Raw genomic sequence first — 16,760 nt, forward strand, 5'->3', positions numbered from 1 at the left:
GGTGGGAGAAGCCGATTAGCCTGCCTCCTACTGGGGGATCCGGTGCCAGGGATATGTTTGGCTGACTCATGCTCCCTCGCTGCCAGTCAAAAGCCCAGAGCTGGGGCTTGCTGGGGCACGGGTTGAGGCCTAGGTACTCGCTGTTGACAGGAGCAGCCCCTGGAACTAGTGCACGGCCTGTGAGCTCGAGAGGTGGGGGGATATTTCCTCTACCTATAAAGAACTTCATGGAGTTTGGCCTGGAAGATTTCCCAACAGAGGAAGGAGCATCCAAAGTGCTAGCGGAGTGCTGTTGGAGGGTTTCGTGGTGGTCCTTCAACTGAGCCACCGCATCCCAGACCTTATCCCCCAAAGAGGTTGTCACCTGTGCATGGGAGGTCAGCCAATTTCTCCTACCCCTCTGGACGGAGGTCAGAAGCCCAGAGCCAGACCATTCTATGGGCGCTGATGCCCATGGCAGCTACTCGGGCCGCAGTCTCGAACACATCATAGGTGGACCTCACCTCATGTTTGCCAGCCTTTAGACCCTGCAGGACAATGGCCGAGAGCGACTCCTGTTGCTGCTGTGGCAAGCTCTCTGTGAGGCCCTGGACTCATTTCCACAGGTTCTGGTTGTATTGGGTCATATCTAGGCGGCAATACAGCTGATGAGCATAGCACCCTGAAAGATCTTTCTGCCTAGAGCATCAAGCTCCCTATGTTCCCACCCTGGAGGTGCAGAGGCATGGGTACAGATGCACTTGGCCTTTTTAAGAGCAGATTCCACTACTACCGACTGGTGAGGGAGGTGCCACCTCTCAAATACCAAGGCCTGCTGTACCAAATAGGTGGGATGGAGGAACACCAGGGAAATGAAGAAGAAGCAGAGATAAAGAGGCCTTTCTTCTAAGGATAACCAGGAGGGTAGTCCTCACATATGAGTGACATTATCCGAAGGAGCCTGGCCCGGAAAGCTTTTGTCAAAGTTTCTAGAAGCTTTGACTGGCACACTGAGCATGCCCAGCATGCCACCATCTGCGTGTTCACGCGAGGGCCCCCTTCAGTCTCTCTTTTTCCGTGGTGCAGTTGCCTTGTGGTTCTTTTAGCTCTGCTTCTTGTTTTTTGTGTAAAATTGGGATTTTTTTCTTGTTCCATTGACATGTTACCCTTCGCGGTCAGTACCTCTCCTTGGTGCAGTAGGTAGAAAACATTTTTCCTTCTTTTTTGCGCTTGATTCCCGGCGGCCCCCAGACATCGACCAAGCACCGGTTATTTTTCATGGGGTCATCCGGCCTTTGTCGGTACCCACGGACCATGTCCATCACTTAGGAAACAGAGATTTAGGATGCTGGACTGCGACCCAAGGTTTCCACGAAGAGCTGAGCTGTCCTGCACTGTTGCTCTGTTTAAAACTTGTACATCTCCTTTACCTTGTTCCAACCCAGCCCTCTTCTCATGCTCCTTAAGAAAAGACAACTGCTTCAGTGCCTGGGAGTTCACATTAGTAGATAAGGTAGTGTTCTCTGAGGAATATCTAGCAATAGAGAACTCCAGACTCACCAGGGCAGATCAGGGTAATTGCTGCAGGTCTCACAAGGGGACTTCTTTGCTCCTGAAGCACAGCCAAAGATGACAAGGAAATCTCCGAAAGATGTGAGGCCACCAAAGATCTTGTCAAAGACATACCATCATCTCCTGCTGCCTCCAGCCAGGATCTCCCACGCACACAGCAGCAGACAGCGCCACGTATAACAGGTCCCCCTCCAGTGACATTTGCTGAGCCTTAGTGGTAGAAAGCAGGGCCATGACTGCCCCAGGCGCAGCACTAACCTATGCCTCATTGGCGCTCTGCATAGCACTGGTCAAAGAGAGGATCTTTGATTTGGTGGACTGAGGACAGGACTTTGAAGTACAGTCAAGTGGCTGCTCCCTCAGCCACCCAGACAGCAGAGACCCAGTTTCGCTCTACACCAGGCCCACATAGCACAAAACCATCCATCATCGACTGAGGAGGCGGCTGAATGGTCCAAATCCTACTTTTACATTTCCCAATGCCACTATTTCTACTTTTTGTAAACAAAGTATATTTTGAAATTTAAAACAGTCTTTTTTCTCATTTCTTCTGCTGGCTACCTGACAGATAGCTGAGAACAAAGGATCATAACCTACTTGAGAATCAATTTACTAATGTCTTTCACAGGCAACCCCACATAGGCAAGCTTATTGAATTCTTTAGTTCACACTGACATTACCTCCTTCCAGAAAATGACCAAGGGGATCACATGCGCTTAAATCGCTTACCATAGGAGGCTTTGGTCTTCAGTCCTCCTCCGGCCCCTAAAGATTAAGGAGGCCCAGCTGCATCAGATTTGACCAATTATGTACAGGCAGAACGTTTGTTATCTGTAAAACCGCTAACAGTATGAAAAGAGCTGGAAACAGATAGCAGCTGAATTTGTCCCTTTGTTCCCTCAAAAGGGACATCACATTGAACTACATCAAGCTTTATTAAGAAAGGGCTTTCCCCCTATTCTGTCTGGAGAAAAACTCTTGGGCCCATTCTGATTGGATTTTGTTAGAAATTATGGTATAAAGCAATGCAAATTAGATAGATGTTCCCTTCCACTCCCATTTTGTAAAATCCAGACTACATCATAACCATACCTGGGAACTTTTGAGTTGTGGTCACCCTGAAATTGCTGTTGATTAGCAGATGGCAGGGGGAGGGGGGTAGAAATGGAATAAATAATATGTATCAGCTTTGTCTCTTCCACCCCCACTGTTTCTCTCTTTCTTCTACCCACCAGCATACTTCCTCTTCCTCTCTCCCAGCACCCTCTTTGCTCCCACCCCCTAAGTTACAGCTCCATGACTTATGTATCCTCACTCTACCCTTAGTTGCGTGAGTCTTAAGTCCTAGAATCACAGCTGCAGACTGGTTGGTGTGTGTTGCAGCCTCTCTCCAGTTTCTCCTCACATGCTGCTTGCAGTGTCTGGTCCAGACTCACCACACTTCTCCTGTTCTCTGTAAGCTTACTGAGGAAGGGGAGTGGCTGAGCTGTATACAGAAAGGCCCTGAGATTTCTAGTGTTTCCCCTGAGACCCTGCAACTGATGCAAAGTCCCTGAGTCTCAGGGTGAAATCCTGAGAGATCCCAGCTATTGTCATGAGGACTACTTTCAAAAGCCATTTACCCACGCCCTTGGCTACTGACACAATAAAAGGACTATTTGAAAACTGCCAACCCTGTAGGTGGGTAAAAGTACACATTATGCACCAAAAATGTGCAAAATTATATGTACTGTGAGCCCAAACTTCAAACGAAAATGTGGAAGGCATTGATATGCTTCACAAATTGTTTTTGGTACCTGCCCAAGCTGTTTTCAAGTTTCTTGGCAGGGACTATGTTTTCAGCATTACATGCCTGTGTTGGAGGAGATTTCATTTAAGGAGCAACCACAAATCACTGAAAATCAATCAAACATCTTAGCTCACGAAATAAGACATTTTTCATGATCATTGTTGGAAAAATAAATGCTATTAGGATGATCTCACAGGCTCAACTAAACTATAGCTTCTCACAATTCCTTTATAATATTTCAGATAAATATTTTATGAGGACAAAATGTATATACAATTTTTATGGCAAGGGAAAAGACTGAGGAGTAAGAGGTGAGCCCTTCACTTACCAAGAAGTAGGGGAGCCCTGTCACTACAATCATACAACCTATTATTAGGAATCCTGACTATTCCAATGTGCTAGGGCAAATCTGCAGAGAGAGCATAGCCCATACCTGGTAAATATCAAAAATGAGCTTTGAAGTCCTTTATGGTTTAAATAGACTACAGCGGAAGCATAGTTAGAAAGTGAGTATGGTCCTATGGCTGAGGCCAGATTGAGAATAGGGTATTTAAATGCTTGGGAGTTTTCCTAAAGAGGTCAATAGAAGCTATGGTACGAAGATATCAAGAAATCATCATAGCAGGGAATCCATTTTAAGGCAAAGTAAGGGATAGATGGGGTATTAGATACCCAAAACAAATATTGCAAGATGGAGTGTCAAAATCCTTTTTAAGTTTGCAGGAGTATATAGTCTGCCAAGACAAGGATACTGGACGTATTTACAACTGAGGAGTTTCTTGCAAAGTAAGAGATCAACAGGATATTTAGTTAGGAGATACCTTGGTTTTGGATAATTACTTGGAAAAACTTGGATTACTGCCTAAGGTATCTGGCTGTGATTTGTTATTGGGATGAAAAAGATAATATTGAAATATTAACAAAAGAGAATTTAAAATTGAACTGGATAAGACCAGTAAGAAGAAGGTCCTAACAGTTTGTTATGATTAGGCATGCTAGAAACAGCAATTACAGATTTATTGCATATAAAATATTGCATAGGTTGTATGCACCTCATTTCCTGTATGAAGATTTTTAAGAAAATGTTAAAGACATTTGAGCCTGCTTTTTGATGATGTTTCTATTTCTTGAATATCAGAATACTTGAGGTTTTATAGATCTCACTTTTTATTTTAGTTTTTATGATTTTCATAATTATGTAAACATAAAATGTAAACTACTCTGAGCTTCGGCAGAGAGCAGTATAGAAATGCTAATAAAGATAAAGATACAGATGTGCTCCTTTTAGATTTATCAAACCTTTTCTACATTGGGTTGGAGAGGCTGCGGTGCAGTTGTGCCAGTTTACATAAGAACATAAGCGGTGGCACACTCACTCAGGCCAATGGTTCATTGAGTCCAGCTACCTGTCTCAGAGAGTGGTCAATCTGGGTCACTACAAAGGAGCCAGCAGATCTTAATGAGGAAGCGGATCTCAGAGTCCTTGTGGAAAATACTTTGAAATCTTTAGCTTAAAGGTTGTTTACTCTTTCAAAAAGTACAAAGGCTAGGGGACTTCGAGCAACTGTGAGGGGCTCTAACCTGGAATCTGGTATAGATTCCAGGAGATAGGGATATTCTATCCACTCCTAGGTCCAGTGGAAATTGTTCACCAGTTTTGTCCAAGTGCAGTGGATGGACATTCAGGAGTAAGACAAGATCCAGGGTGTCAGTTTGCACCCAGGAGAGTGGCAGCAGCAAATTCCACCAGTATGAACTAGAAGAGAAATCCCAGCAGTGAGCAACAGGATTTAAATCCTGGTACATGGAATCTACCCTGTGTGCACAGAAGAGAAGGAGAGATCATCAGGTTGAATCAGGTACCAAAAGTGGAGTATCCTAATATGGGTTTAGAGCAGGTAGAAATCTATACTTGATGATTAACTGTTTATGTCACTGTTTGGATTTTTGCTTTGACTGTAATAAGCATGAACTCTGCTTTTTGTCCATTAATCACTTATCAAATGATTCAGTAAAATCCCAGGTACCCCCATGGAGTACATGACAGCCCTACAATACCAGATGTGCCTCCTTTTCCTATTCAGATATGGAAGGGGGGGAGGTTAACAATATCTTTGTGAGTGATATTGTGGAGGAGTTAGCAATTTGCTTTCTGCAGATGACACAAAGATCTGCAACAAAGTAGACACACTTGAGGGAGCAGACAGAATGAGAAAGTTTGTTCTTCTGCTCCAAGAAAACTTGAGGAGCTGGTGAGTGCTTGACAGTTAAGATTCAGTGGCCAGAAACAGACTATGAAGCAAAATGTCTGTGAATGCTCTGAAGTGACAATGTAGTGGTGGTATAACTCAGTTATCAAACAGCTACTAAATACATACCTCTAATTCATGCTTGCTTCTCAACAGTACACACACAAAGGGGAAAAATACACATATTTCAAAACATCTCTAGAGATACAACATGGGAACCACAAATGCTTGAACATACGCACTAAATCAGTCAGTCATTCTCAACATGGTTTTGAGACACCCCCCCCCCCCCCCCAAATCGGTCTGATTTTCAGTATATCCAAAATGAATGTGTATAACATTTTTGCATGAACTTGTCAGGTTGCTAGACCAAGATATGAAACACAGATATCTTCTCATTCAGTACAGTAAGGGTTTATTTACAACAAAGATAAGTTCTCTTCAACTTCATTAACTTAAATATAAGCGTATAACAGCAGATTGACAGTACTCAGTCTGTCCAGTCAAGTCAGTTTATTCCTTTATACAGCTATACAGGGTCACCGTCAAACAGATACTCAGGTTCAGAAGGCACAGGTTCGTGGATCTTCCTCATCTAAAATGCACAGCACAGTTTACAGCCCTCTAGCCACTGGGAACACTGGGATAAACCCAGTGATCTCTTATGAAATCCTGAAGACCAATCCTAGTCCTTAGGGTGGGATTGCAGGTCTGGGCTGAAAGCAGCTATGCAAACCTTCTCAGTTTACTTAACTGAAAGTAAATAGACTCACCCTGTGGTTCAGGGGCAGAGCTCCATCCCACCACCCTAGCAGACCTGCTTCAGGACCGGGCATGGCTCTTTTTCCCCTTACAACACTGGATATCCAAGCAGCAGATGAATTTGTGTAATTTGGTTATTCTGGAAACCAAATCTATTTTAGGAGGCTTCAAGGAGCAGATTCAGAATGTCTGCATTAACCAATCCAATTGGGTATCCAGTAAAAGACACTGAGCTGCTGAGCATTTGCATCTGGTTTGGGTCCTTACTGAATTCTTCTCTGAAATGACAATTCAATCTGGAGATTTTTTAAAAGGGGTTATTTTATTAAAAAGGAAAAAAGAAAGTTTAATTAAAAAAGACAAATAAGGTTATGCTTTTACCCTTGAAAGTTTGCATATTATGAGTATATTATAGAATATATTACATATTCACATTTTCATTCAAGCTGTACAGTTATTATCCACAGTATTTTTTTTTTTTATCTTGATCTTTTTTTTAGTTTCCTAATCAAATTATCAACAGCATTTCCTGGTCCATAATGATTTCCATCCACAGTCAAAAAATCAGTTTTTTTGCTAGTCCACCTGAAAAATAAAACAAAATTGTATGCAATGTAATAACCAGTGAAACATTGAAAGAGTACACGTTCCTTGCCTTTTCTCAAGCAGATATTTAACCATCTATTGCCATTAAAGGCAAGTGAAAAAGCCCTTCTGAACCACTAAGACATCCCACGGTCATATTTCTGAGAGGTTTTATGGTCACTAGGAGGGTAATTCTGAAAGCCATTTCCGCAGGTAAAACGGTGCTTCACCTACAGAAGAGGGCTTTCTGAGCCTTGCTCTCCCGACATGTGGGTAGCCTTATGTGCATAAAAGTACTTACAAGGACAAGAAGCATTCCCAGTAGCATGCTCGGGGACGGGGTTTGGAACTATGCCCATCCTTTCTGTTTTCAAAAGTGTACATGAAATTTCCCCCCAGAAATCTACACGGCACAAATCATCAGGTGCAAATGTGTGCAGGCAGGTTTCCTGGAATCATTTTGAAAGTAAAAGTGAACTTTCCCTTTGAAAATTGGTGCCGTCTACAGGTTAAAGGTACCTGCAGACATGGAACTTGTGTGGCCAGTTTGAAAATGACTTCCATTGGGCTAAATGACTAAGCAAAGCTCACTTAGAAGGAGCGCACCAGCTCCACAATGCACGCACACTGCAAACAGGAAAGGTTATTTTAAGATAGTGCCACTGATTTATGCAACCCAAGTCGTGTGTCTGGTCATCTCTGATGTTTCTCATAAAATTCCTGTGTCCTATCCAACAAGCACATATACCATATAAAAAGCAAAGAACAGTATATTAATAGTGATTACAAAACATTGACTACAAAAACATCTACAGGATTTATGGCTACGTCATATACAAAACCTACTGACACCAACAGCTATTTATATTTTCATAGTGCACATCCTCCTGCTTTGAAACGTAATTTATGTGTTGGTCAATTTTTCCATTTATGTCAGATTTGTTCCACTTTAAATGATTTCAAATTTCAAGCTTGTGTTCTTTTTGACCGGTTTTTGGCACGTGGATATCCACATGCTTGTGTAAAGAAGGCTTATTTGCGAGCTCACTTCTCCCATAGACATAGGTTTGGAGTTGGGCAACAATAACCTATCATGGAACAGCTTACTTGTGTACTATCCTATTCTCCTGGGATTGGCAAAGTCTGTTGTGTGATTCTTTGATACTGGCATTTGTTGCAATTACATCCTGCTTATAAAGATTTTTCATGGGTTGTCTTTATCTGGAGACCCGACCTGTGAGACAGGTTGGTACATTCTGACTTTGTGCATGACACTGCTGTTCACAGCCGGGTTTCTCCAGGTCATGCTCCCTGTGTCATTGTTCTGTGTGCCCTGCCTTGATGCATACTTATTCACTCATTATTACTTCGAGCGGCTATCAGATACTGCTTCACCATTCAACCACCTGCTAAACTAGTGGGGCCTTTTCCATCATCAGATGCCCGTGTGACAATTTATGATTGAACATCGTAGTCTTAAGAAGTGTTTCTTGACAGCCCCAATTGTTTCACAATGTTTGGAGTTCGGCTACAAGTTTGAAGACCTGCGCTTTTGTATTATAGATGCTCCACAGCACAATTGGCGCGGTGGAGATTTTTCCTGTCACCGCTGCTCGCGTGCGGCCCACATACATGTAAATAGAACTGTTTTTGCGCAAGCAATGCTTTAAAATTGTGTAAACTTTTGTCAGGCCAGGGACTTTCTGTTTTCATTTATGCAGGCGATATTCAATTTTTGATTCCCATAAAGGGTACAATTGCCTCTGCAATGGATTATTTGAAAATCTATTTGGAAGCAATTCAGTGCTGGATGTCTTATAACAGTTTGGCTTTGAATCTTTCCAAATTAGAGATATTGTTTCTGTCTAAAACTAGAGATGTCCCTGCAAAGCTTGAGTTTCTTTTAAAAGGTCATACAATTAAGGTTGCAATTAAGCCTGATACATCACTTTGAATGCAAATACAGCGTTGCTCTCTGCTTCAACGGCAGAGGGAAATGTGGAAAAGAGGATTTGCATTCAGACAATAACCAACAAGGACAGAACTTCACAATCTGGGTAAACAAGCGTGGGGGTAGCTTGCTTATTACAGCGATTACTACCCTAAACCAAGTAAGCCTGATACATCACTTTGAATGTATATACAGCGTTGCTCTCTGCTTCAACAGCAGGGGGAAATGTGGAAAAAGCAAATGTTGCTTACCTGATGTAACAGGTGTTCTCACAGGACAGCAGGATGTTAGTCCTCACAAATGGGTGACATCGAGGATGGAGCCCTGTACGGAAAACTTTTCTGTCAAAGTTTCAACAAGCTTTGACTGACACTAGCACACTGGGTGCACTGAGCATGCCCAGCCTGCAATTATCCCTGTGAGCCACAGGTGTCTTCCTCAGTCTCGTCTTATAGCTAAAAAGCGCAAGCGAAACTAAAATAAAAGTATACAGACCCAACTCCGCGGGGTGGCGGGCGGGTTTCGTGAGGACTAACATCCTGCTGTCCTGTGAGAACACCTGTTACATCAGGTAAGCAACATTTGCTTTCTCACAGGACAAGCAGGATGGTAGTCCTCACAAATGGGTGAGTACCGAGCTGAGGATGCCCGGGAATGCACCAGATACACCGCAGATGCGCAAAGGCGTAACGACTGAGGTGGAAATGGGAACGGAGGGCATCCGCAACACCATAATGGGTTCATGGAAGGATGTTGGGTAGTGAATTGAAAAAAGTAAGAGTAGGCGGACTGGCCAAACATGGAGCATGCCGGCTAGTCAAATGTAAGCAATAATAGGCTGCGAAGGTATGGAGAGGACTCCAGGCTGCAACCTGATAAAAAAGTACAAGCAGCAGTAACCAAAGGGAAGCTGTTAAGGCTAAGACGGACACAACAGTATGTGGATACCCACAGTGTTGTAGTGAAATGTCTGCTTGTTGGTAGGAAAGGAAATATAGACCACTTAATCAGAAGGATTAGGTCTGTGTGGCCACTGGAAGTAGCAGCTTGACCCTTGCATGAAGGAAAGAGTCAAGTGGAATTCACATGGAATGCAGTGCAATGTAGATAGAATGTAAGCGCAGCATTACTGTCCAGGAATGTGGAAAACCCAGTCTCTCCCTAGGGCGAGAGAGAGAGGTTAGGAAAAATTAATAGAGTATTTCCTGAGGAAAGGAGATACAACATCTACCTGAAAAGGATAGAAAGTTGAATGCGTAGAACTACTCAGTGGCAGAGGAACAGAGTCAGGTGAGTATGGAAAGAGTGCATAACTCACGGACCCTGCTGGCAGGAATGACATTAAGAGGGAAAGAAGTTCCCTTGCCAAACTGTGGAAGAGAGGAATGGAAAGGCTCAAACGTAGAATGTATGAGACTTATAAGGAGAATATATATGTTCATTCCGTGATTAGAGAAATAGAGGCGGCTTGATCAGTGGATAATCCATGGTAAGCCGACTCAGAGGATTACCGAAAACGGGAACCCAACTCCCAAAACGATACACCTCCTAAGAGAAAGGTGTATCTATGTGGAGGATGTCTGGAGAACAGAATCCGAGGGAGTAAGAAAAAATGGTGGAAAAGTAAAAGGGGTAATACCTCTTTTTTTTTTTTTTTTTTTTTTTTTTTTAGCATCAGGAGGTAAAGCCTGCCATATTAAACGGCAAGATTTATGTTTAGAAGGTTTTGTGACGCTACCAGAACCTAAGAACATCAGTAAGTCTATGATTTGGGACTGACTGGTGAGAGAATAAAAGGTTACTGATATGATGGATTGAGAAGTATGGGAAAGCATACTGATCTCAGTCAGGGAGTGGGGAAAAGAATACTGAACCCCATCCCAGTTCAACATTAGAAGAATGCTGGCTACGAGAGGCAGCAGAAGAGATATATTGAAGAGGCCTTTGATGGAAGAAAAGGCATCTAAGGGAACGCATAGGAAACATGTGCAGGGAGCAGAACCTGTGCATCGTATGGAATGATGCAGACGCCGAGGAAAGTTTAGTTAAACTCAGCGTTAAAAGATTTGCCCTGTACACATGTAATTGAGACCATTCGAGAGGATAGAACCTACGTGGAGAAGGTCTGATAGAGCGTTCATTAAATCTCTTAGATATGTGGCCCAAGGACGCATGAAGTGAACAAGGGCCAAGGGTAGAGCTGCGCAGCTGTCTAGCAGAGCAGCTAAGAGGTAATGCGTGCTTATGAGTTGGAAAGCACATTGTCCCTATGCTGTCTGTCTGTATGCACAAAGAATTGTTGCAAAAGCAGTATTGGAAGGCATAAGGGCATAACTCATGGGTGCAACGTCCAGGAAGTTTATGAGAAACTATGCTGGAGTGCAATAGATGCATAATGGGTTGACAGCTTTCAGGAGAAACTTTATAACCCTAAGGAATTGCGAGCATGAGTCGAAGGAGACTAGGTCCTAGTTCGAACTGGGATAAGAATCAGGGACGAAAGCAATGAAACCACTTAGGTCCATTGAGTATAGAATGTCACTGAATATAACCCATAGCAGTTTTGAATTATGAGAAAAATGCATAGTGGGAAGAAACCCCATAGCCCAACCATGAAAAGTTGAAAGGCTGAGGTTATGGAAAATATGCGCAGGGACATATAACAATGTATCAGAATGTCTGTGCGCATGCTGGACAAGAGGGTCTTAAGACTGTGGTGTCCAGAAGTGTTACAGAAGGGATTTATGGCAGTGACAGTAATCCCAGTTAGTAAATGTATAGTGAGTCCTGAAAAAAGTGAGAGCTCCTTGCATGTACTGAAAGTGGTTAGCAGTAGTCTATGCAAGGAAAGTGAATGATGTTACACTCCGCAGAGAAAACAGCATTCACCAACAGTGATGCAAGAGACAGTTCACTTACCAAAGCTGGTGCCAGCGGCAGAGCTTGGGGTTGTAATGTTGACTCACCATAAAGCACATAGAAACATTAAAATAATGTACTTACTGCAGTATGGAGTGATGGTAACCAAAGATACCATTGTACCTGTGACGTCTAAAGAAAGTTGGATTTTCTTAGGTCCAGGATGTGCGGAGAGTAACTATTTTCTGTTAAAAGAAAGAATAGTGCAATTAAAACTCCCCAACCCCCCTCCCTTCTCCCCTCTGCACTTCGTAGCGCCTGGGGGAGTGTACCGGGACTTTGGTACAAGGTGGGGTGGCCGCTCTGATATCTGACCAGATGGGAGACCAGGAGGTGTCCCAATGGAGGATATCATGTAGGCTCCTGCAGGTGTGTGAGCGGTAAGTGGTACCCGCATTTCTGTATGCTGTACAAGGAGACACTGAGACCTGTGGCCAGGCCTCAAGGTGGACTTGTACATGGGGCAATGGTTGCTGAATCTCATGTTTAGCAGATCAGCCAATGCAGCTGGACCTTGGTTGGGAGGGAACCAAGAGTCAGAGCATTGGTCGGCACAGGGACTTGTTACTGACAAGAGAAGAAGCCCTGCTGCAATCCCAAGAAGATAGAGGGGTTCTCCTGATATTGTGGCTAACATAGCTAACATAGCGATATGTGACACTAATACAGTTCTAAAAGGCACATGACCCAGAACTTTTCGAACCACGGTCCGAATGGGAGAACACAACTCTATGGGAATGCCGCCGAAGCGGGTACTTACCATCCGACGTGGATCGCTGCAAGACGAGCCGGTGAAGATTGTTGACTCCGACGGTCTCCGGAGTCCTCGAGGGTAAGGCCGGGGACGTAAACGTCCATCTCGCTCTGAAACCCGGTATGGTGGCACAGGTACAGAGGAGACAGGCCAGGCGTGAGTGGCGTTTAGACTGCTAAGTGTAACAGATGGCCATAGTCCCACACCACTTGACGGTGGGGCACGCCAGGAACAGAGGAGCCCTAACGGAACTCATGTTCCCTTCCCTCGTCACAGCGGCTCGATGTGTCGTGACGCCAATGCAGAAGCTGTCGGACCTGGATCCGGAAGTTCTGGATCACCAAGGACTGCCAAAACTGTAGGAACAGTGCTGATGGCAGTGGTGATGTCGCTCTGCCCGAGCGTTGTCCAGCCTGGAGAAGGATGGCACCGATGTGCTGGATGGCGTCAGCGGCGGACGATCACGATGTCGGCGATGATGGGTGCCACGGTGCTCGGCCCGGTCTTTCCCCAGCGCCGATATGGAAGCCCTCGTCGTCCTGGAAGGCGATCGATGACGAACTGTCAGCACGCCTGCTCTGCTCCTGACACAATGGAGTGTCTTAAGCTAATACGGGGCTTAAAAAAGAACCCAAAGCGTGGAGCAATGTGAGGAGGCGAGGGTATTATGTGGCGGTGCTATGTCGGTATTGACGATATTGAAGGCAACCTAAGGGGCTTCGAGGATATCATCAAAATGGGTATGAAAAATCGTCGATGACTGGCCAGGAGAATGATGACAGTGACGGGCACTGACAGCAGTGGCATAGGTATCTTTGAAACGATGTGGAATCGAATAATCGAAAAACATTGCCGTTATTGAAAAAGATACTGGCATCGACTGAGTCGAAGTCGAATCAATAGGGCGTCAAGGACACCGAAGGAAAACGGAGGTGTCGAGGGCATCGATGCATGGAGGCGGGCATTTATGCCGTTTGTGGCATGGCCACGGGCATCAACTATAGGGCCACAGACGTTGACGGTATCGATTTGGACAGACTCAGATTTCCAAGTGTACATGGCATCGGTGCCCCAGACACGTGTGTCGGTGGCATCGATATGGACACGTATGGAATCGATGGCATGGATCTCCCAGTCGATGAATTCCATCCCGGCATCAACGCCAGTCCTGGAATCGGCATGGGCATCGATGCCAGCCATAAGGCTGGCATTGGCATCAACGCCCATCCACGGAATCGAGCCGGCATGGATACCCACCGATGGGACCCACCTGGGCATCGAATTTCACCGATGGGAGCAGCCTGGCATCGACTGCCCTCGATGGATGCATTCTAACATAGATGCCCATGGATGAAACACCTGGGCATCGGTGTCCATCGATGCAAAAGGACCTGGCACCGATGCCATCGACGGACGGCCATCCGGCACCAATGCCATTGACGGACAAGCCATCCGGCACCGATGTCCATCGATGGGGACCATCCGGCACCGATGTCCACCGATGGGGACCATCCGGCATCGATGCCCACCGACGAATCGATGTGGCACCGATGCCCACCGATGGAAAAGGGCTGGACATCGGTGGGGAGGATGGGGCATCGATGGCATCCCCAAAAGGGGGGGTGGCATCGATGAAGTGACCCTGGGATCGTTAAAAAGTGTCTCGGGCAGCGGTGGCGGCGACCCGAGTATGCATGGCAGTGACTAACAGCGTGTGCGTCAATGGCATGCATCCGGGTAGGGACGGCACCGAGGAAGCCCAAGGAAAAAAACAGTGCGTAGGAGGAAAAAGCCTGGTAGCACTGAAAAGCAAAAAACATGGATAAAGGCATCAGGGCACCGTGGGGGGAGGGGCGCTGATGACATATAAAAGCCCAGGGTGGTTTAGGAGGGTCTCGGTGTAGCGATAGGGTATCGACTGCGTGAGGGTACCAGGGAACGAAGGACTTGAAGCTACAGAGGTCCTAAAGTTAAGGAAAAAATCCCTACCCCACTAGCATAAGCAAGCTGAGTGTCACAGAGATACTCGCAAGCTGTTTAAAGCTAACTGAAAAATGGGGGAAGGGAAGGCTTCAGTCAGTTAACAGCCTTAAGATAGTGACAGAAACCGACCGAAAAATAAGAATTAGTACTCACCGAGCGTCGTAAAAACGTACGCGGAGGGAGACCTGTGCAGGGAAAAGTGTTTTTTGAAGTGAAAAGTTAAGTGTTTCCATGAGGTAATTAGTTAAAAAATCCTCACAGAGCTCCAACCGCTATGCTGACTGCAGAGCGGAAAAAAGAAGACTGAGGGAGACACCTGTGGCTCACAGGGATAATTGCAGGCTGGGCATGCTCAGTGCACCCAGTGTGCTAGTGTCAGTCAAAGCTTGTTGAAACTTTGACAGAAAAGTTTTCCGTACAGGGCTCCATCCTCGATGTCACCCATTTGTGAGGACTACCATCCTGCTTGTCCTGTGAGAACAGGATTTACATTCAGACAACATCCAACAAGGCATTGATCTGTGCAGTCTGGGTAAACAAACATCTGGGTAACTTGCTTGATGTGGCGGTTTCTATCCTTAACCATTAAGCCTTATGCTCACCTTTGATGCAACTCCAACATTACTCTCTGCATCAATGACAGGGGATGGCAGGAAATTTGAATCAAACAGTTACCAACAAGGGCCCTGAACTTGGTGGTTGATGAAACAGATAAGTATGGGAAAACAAGTGTGGAAGCTTGCTGGGCAGACTAGATGGGCCGATTGGTCTTTTTCTGCCATCATATCTATGTTTAGTAGTAAAGAGATCTCTGAGCATTGCTAGACTCTAGGCTCTCAATGTCTGCTCATATTAAAAAAGTGATTTGAACCAGATTTTTTTAAATCCATATGTTGAAGAGGTTGAAACCCCTGTTAGAACCCCCAGACTTTAGGCTCATTGTGCAATCTTTGGTTCTGGTACATTTAGATTATTAAATCAAAAATATGTACTGAACTTAAGAGTCCCACTAATAGCAAAAGGAATCCAGTACCACAAAGGGACCACAACTATTTATGTAAACTAAAAAAAAAGGAAAAGTATCAAAATGAACAATGCTCAAAAACTATAATCCACAGGTTCTTGCCCGCAATATTTAGATTATTGCAATTCCCGTTTGCTTGGCCTTCCTGATTCAACAACTCCCCAATAGCAGCTCTTACAAACTTCAGCAGCCCGTTTACTATCTAGAAACACAAGATATGATCATATTACTCCGGTCCTTATGAAATTACATTGGCTGCCTATATCTTTAAGAACTGAGTATAAAATTCTTATGTTCATTCTTAAATTAATTAATCAGGCAAACACCCCATGGCTAGGTGCAGCCTGGAGAATGTATATCCCCTCCGAACATTACGATCACAGAACAAAGGGTTGCTGGAAATTCCATCAATAAAAACAGCACATATAGGCGAGGTCAGAGATCGAACTTTCTCCATAAGTGCTCCTGTTCTATGGAATAATATCCCAGAATCACTGAGAGGTGAACCATCAACTCCTAAGTTCAAGCAAAACTTAAAGACCTGGCTATTCCAGAGACATTTTGGGACAATAGCATCTTAGGCAGAGGCAGCGAATAGATGTGACTCTTGGGCACGATTGAACACTTGATCTCAGAACGGCATTTTTAAATGTTTGTCTTTTTATTTTGTTTTATTGTTTTAGATTTTATGCCTGAATTTTAAGTTTGTAAACTGCATTGATGTACTATGATTTTGCGGTATATAAGTGATTGTAAATAAATAAATAAAATAAAATCTACCTGTTATTGCACGTTTTAACTACTGTGTGCTATGCATATCATGAGCTGACTACATCAGAAGTTAAATTTTAACATGGTTGTTAAAAAAGATAAATAAATAAAATAAAATGTACTACTGAGACACTATAGCTTTGACAACAGAATGTGTAATCCATATTAAAGAACAATGTATCTAAAATATAAAATCCTGAATATGTTTAAATCACTGTACATAGCCATAGCTGGGAATTTTTGCTTTCCAGTCACCCTGAGATTATCGTAGATTAGCAGGGAGGGGGCGAGGACCGTATGTGCAGACTCTCACACACAGATATTAACACACGCACACTTTCACACACAAATACATGTTCATTCTTCACCTCCCCTCCCCCCACACACTCTCTCAACTCATGCACATCCTCAGTCACACAATG

The 16,760-nt window shown here is 44.3% G+C and overlaps 1 protein-coding gene across 1 annotated transcript in view; it reads right to left on the reverse strand.

Moving 5' to 3' along the window:
* Nucleotides 1–5,987: 5,987 nt before the first annotated feature.
* CDK7 (cyclin dependent kinase 7) overlaps nt 5,988–16,760 on the reverse strand; it is a 268,354-nt gene continuing 257,581 nt past the window's right edge. The window contains exon 12 of the mRNA XM_029575717.1: nt 5,988–6,936. Coding sequence (XP_029431577.1) covers nt 6,908–6,936 — 29 coding nt within the window. The 3' untranslated portion in view covers nt 5,988–6,907. The remainder of the gene's footprint in view (nt 6,937–16,760) is intronic.

Source organism: Rhinatrema bivittatum, chromosome 1, assembly GCF_901001135.1.
Source record: "Rhinatrema bivittatum chromosome 1, aRhiBiv1.1, whole genome shotgun sequence".
In the NCBI taxonomy this organism is placed as follows: Eukaryota; Metazoa; Chordata; class Amphibia; order Gymnophiona; family Rhinatrematidae; genus Rhinatrema; species Rhinatrema bivittatum.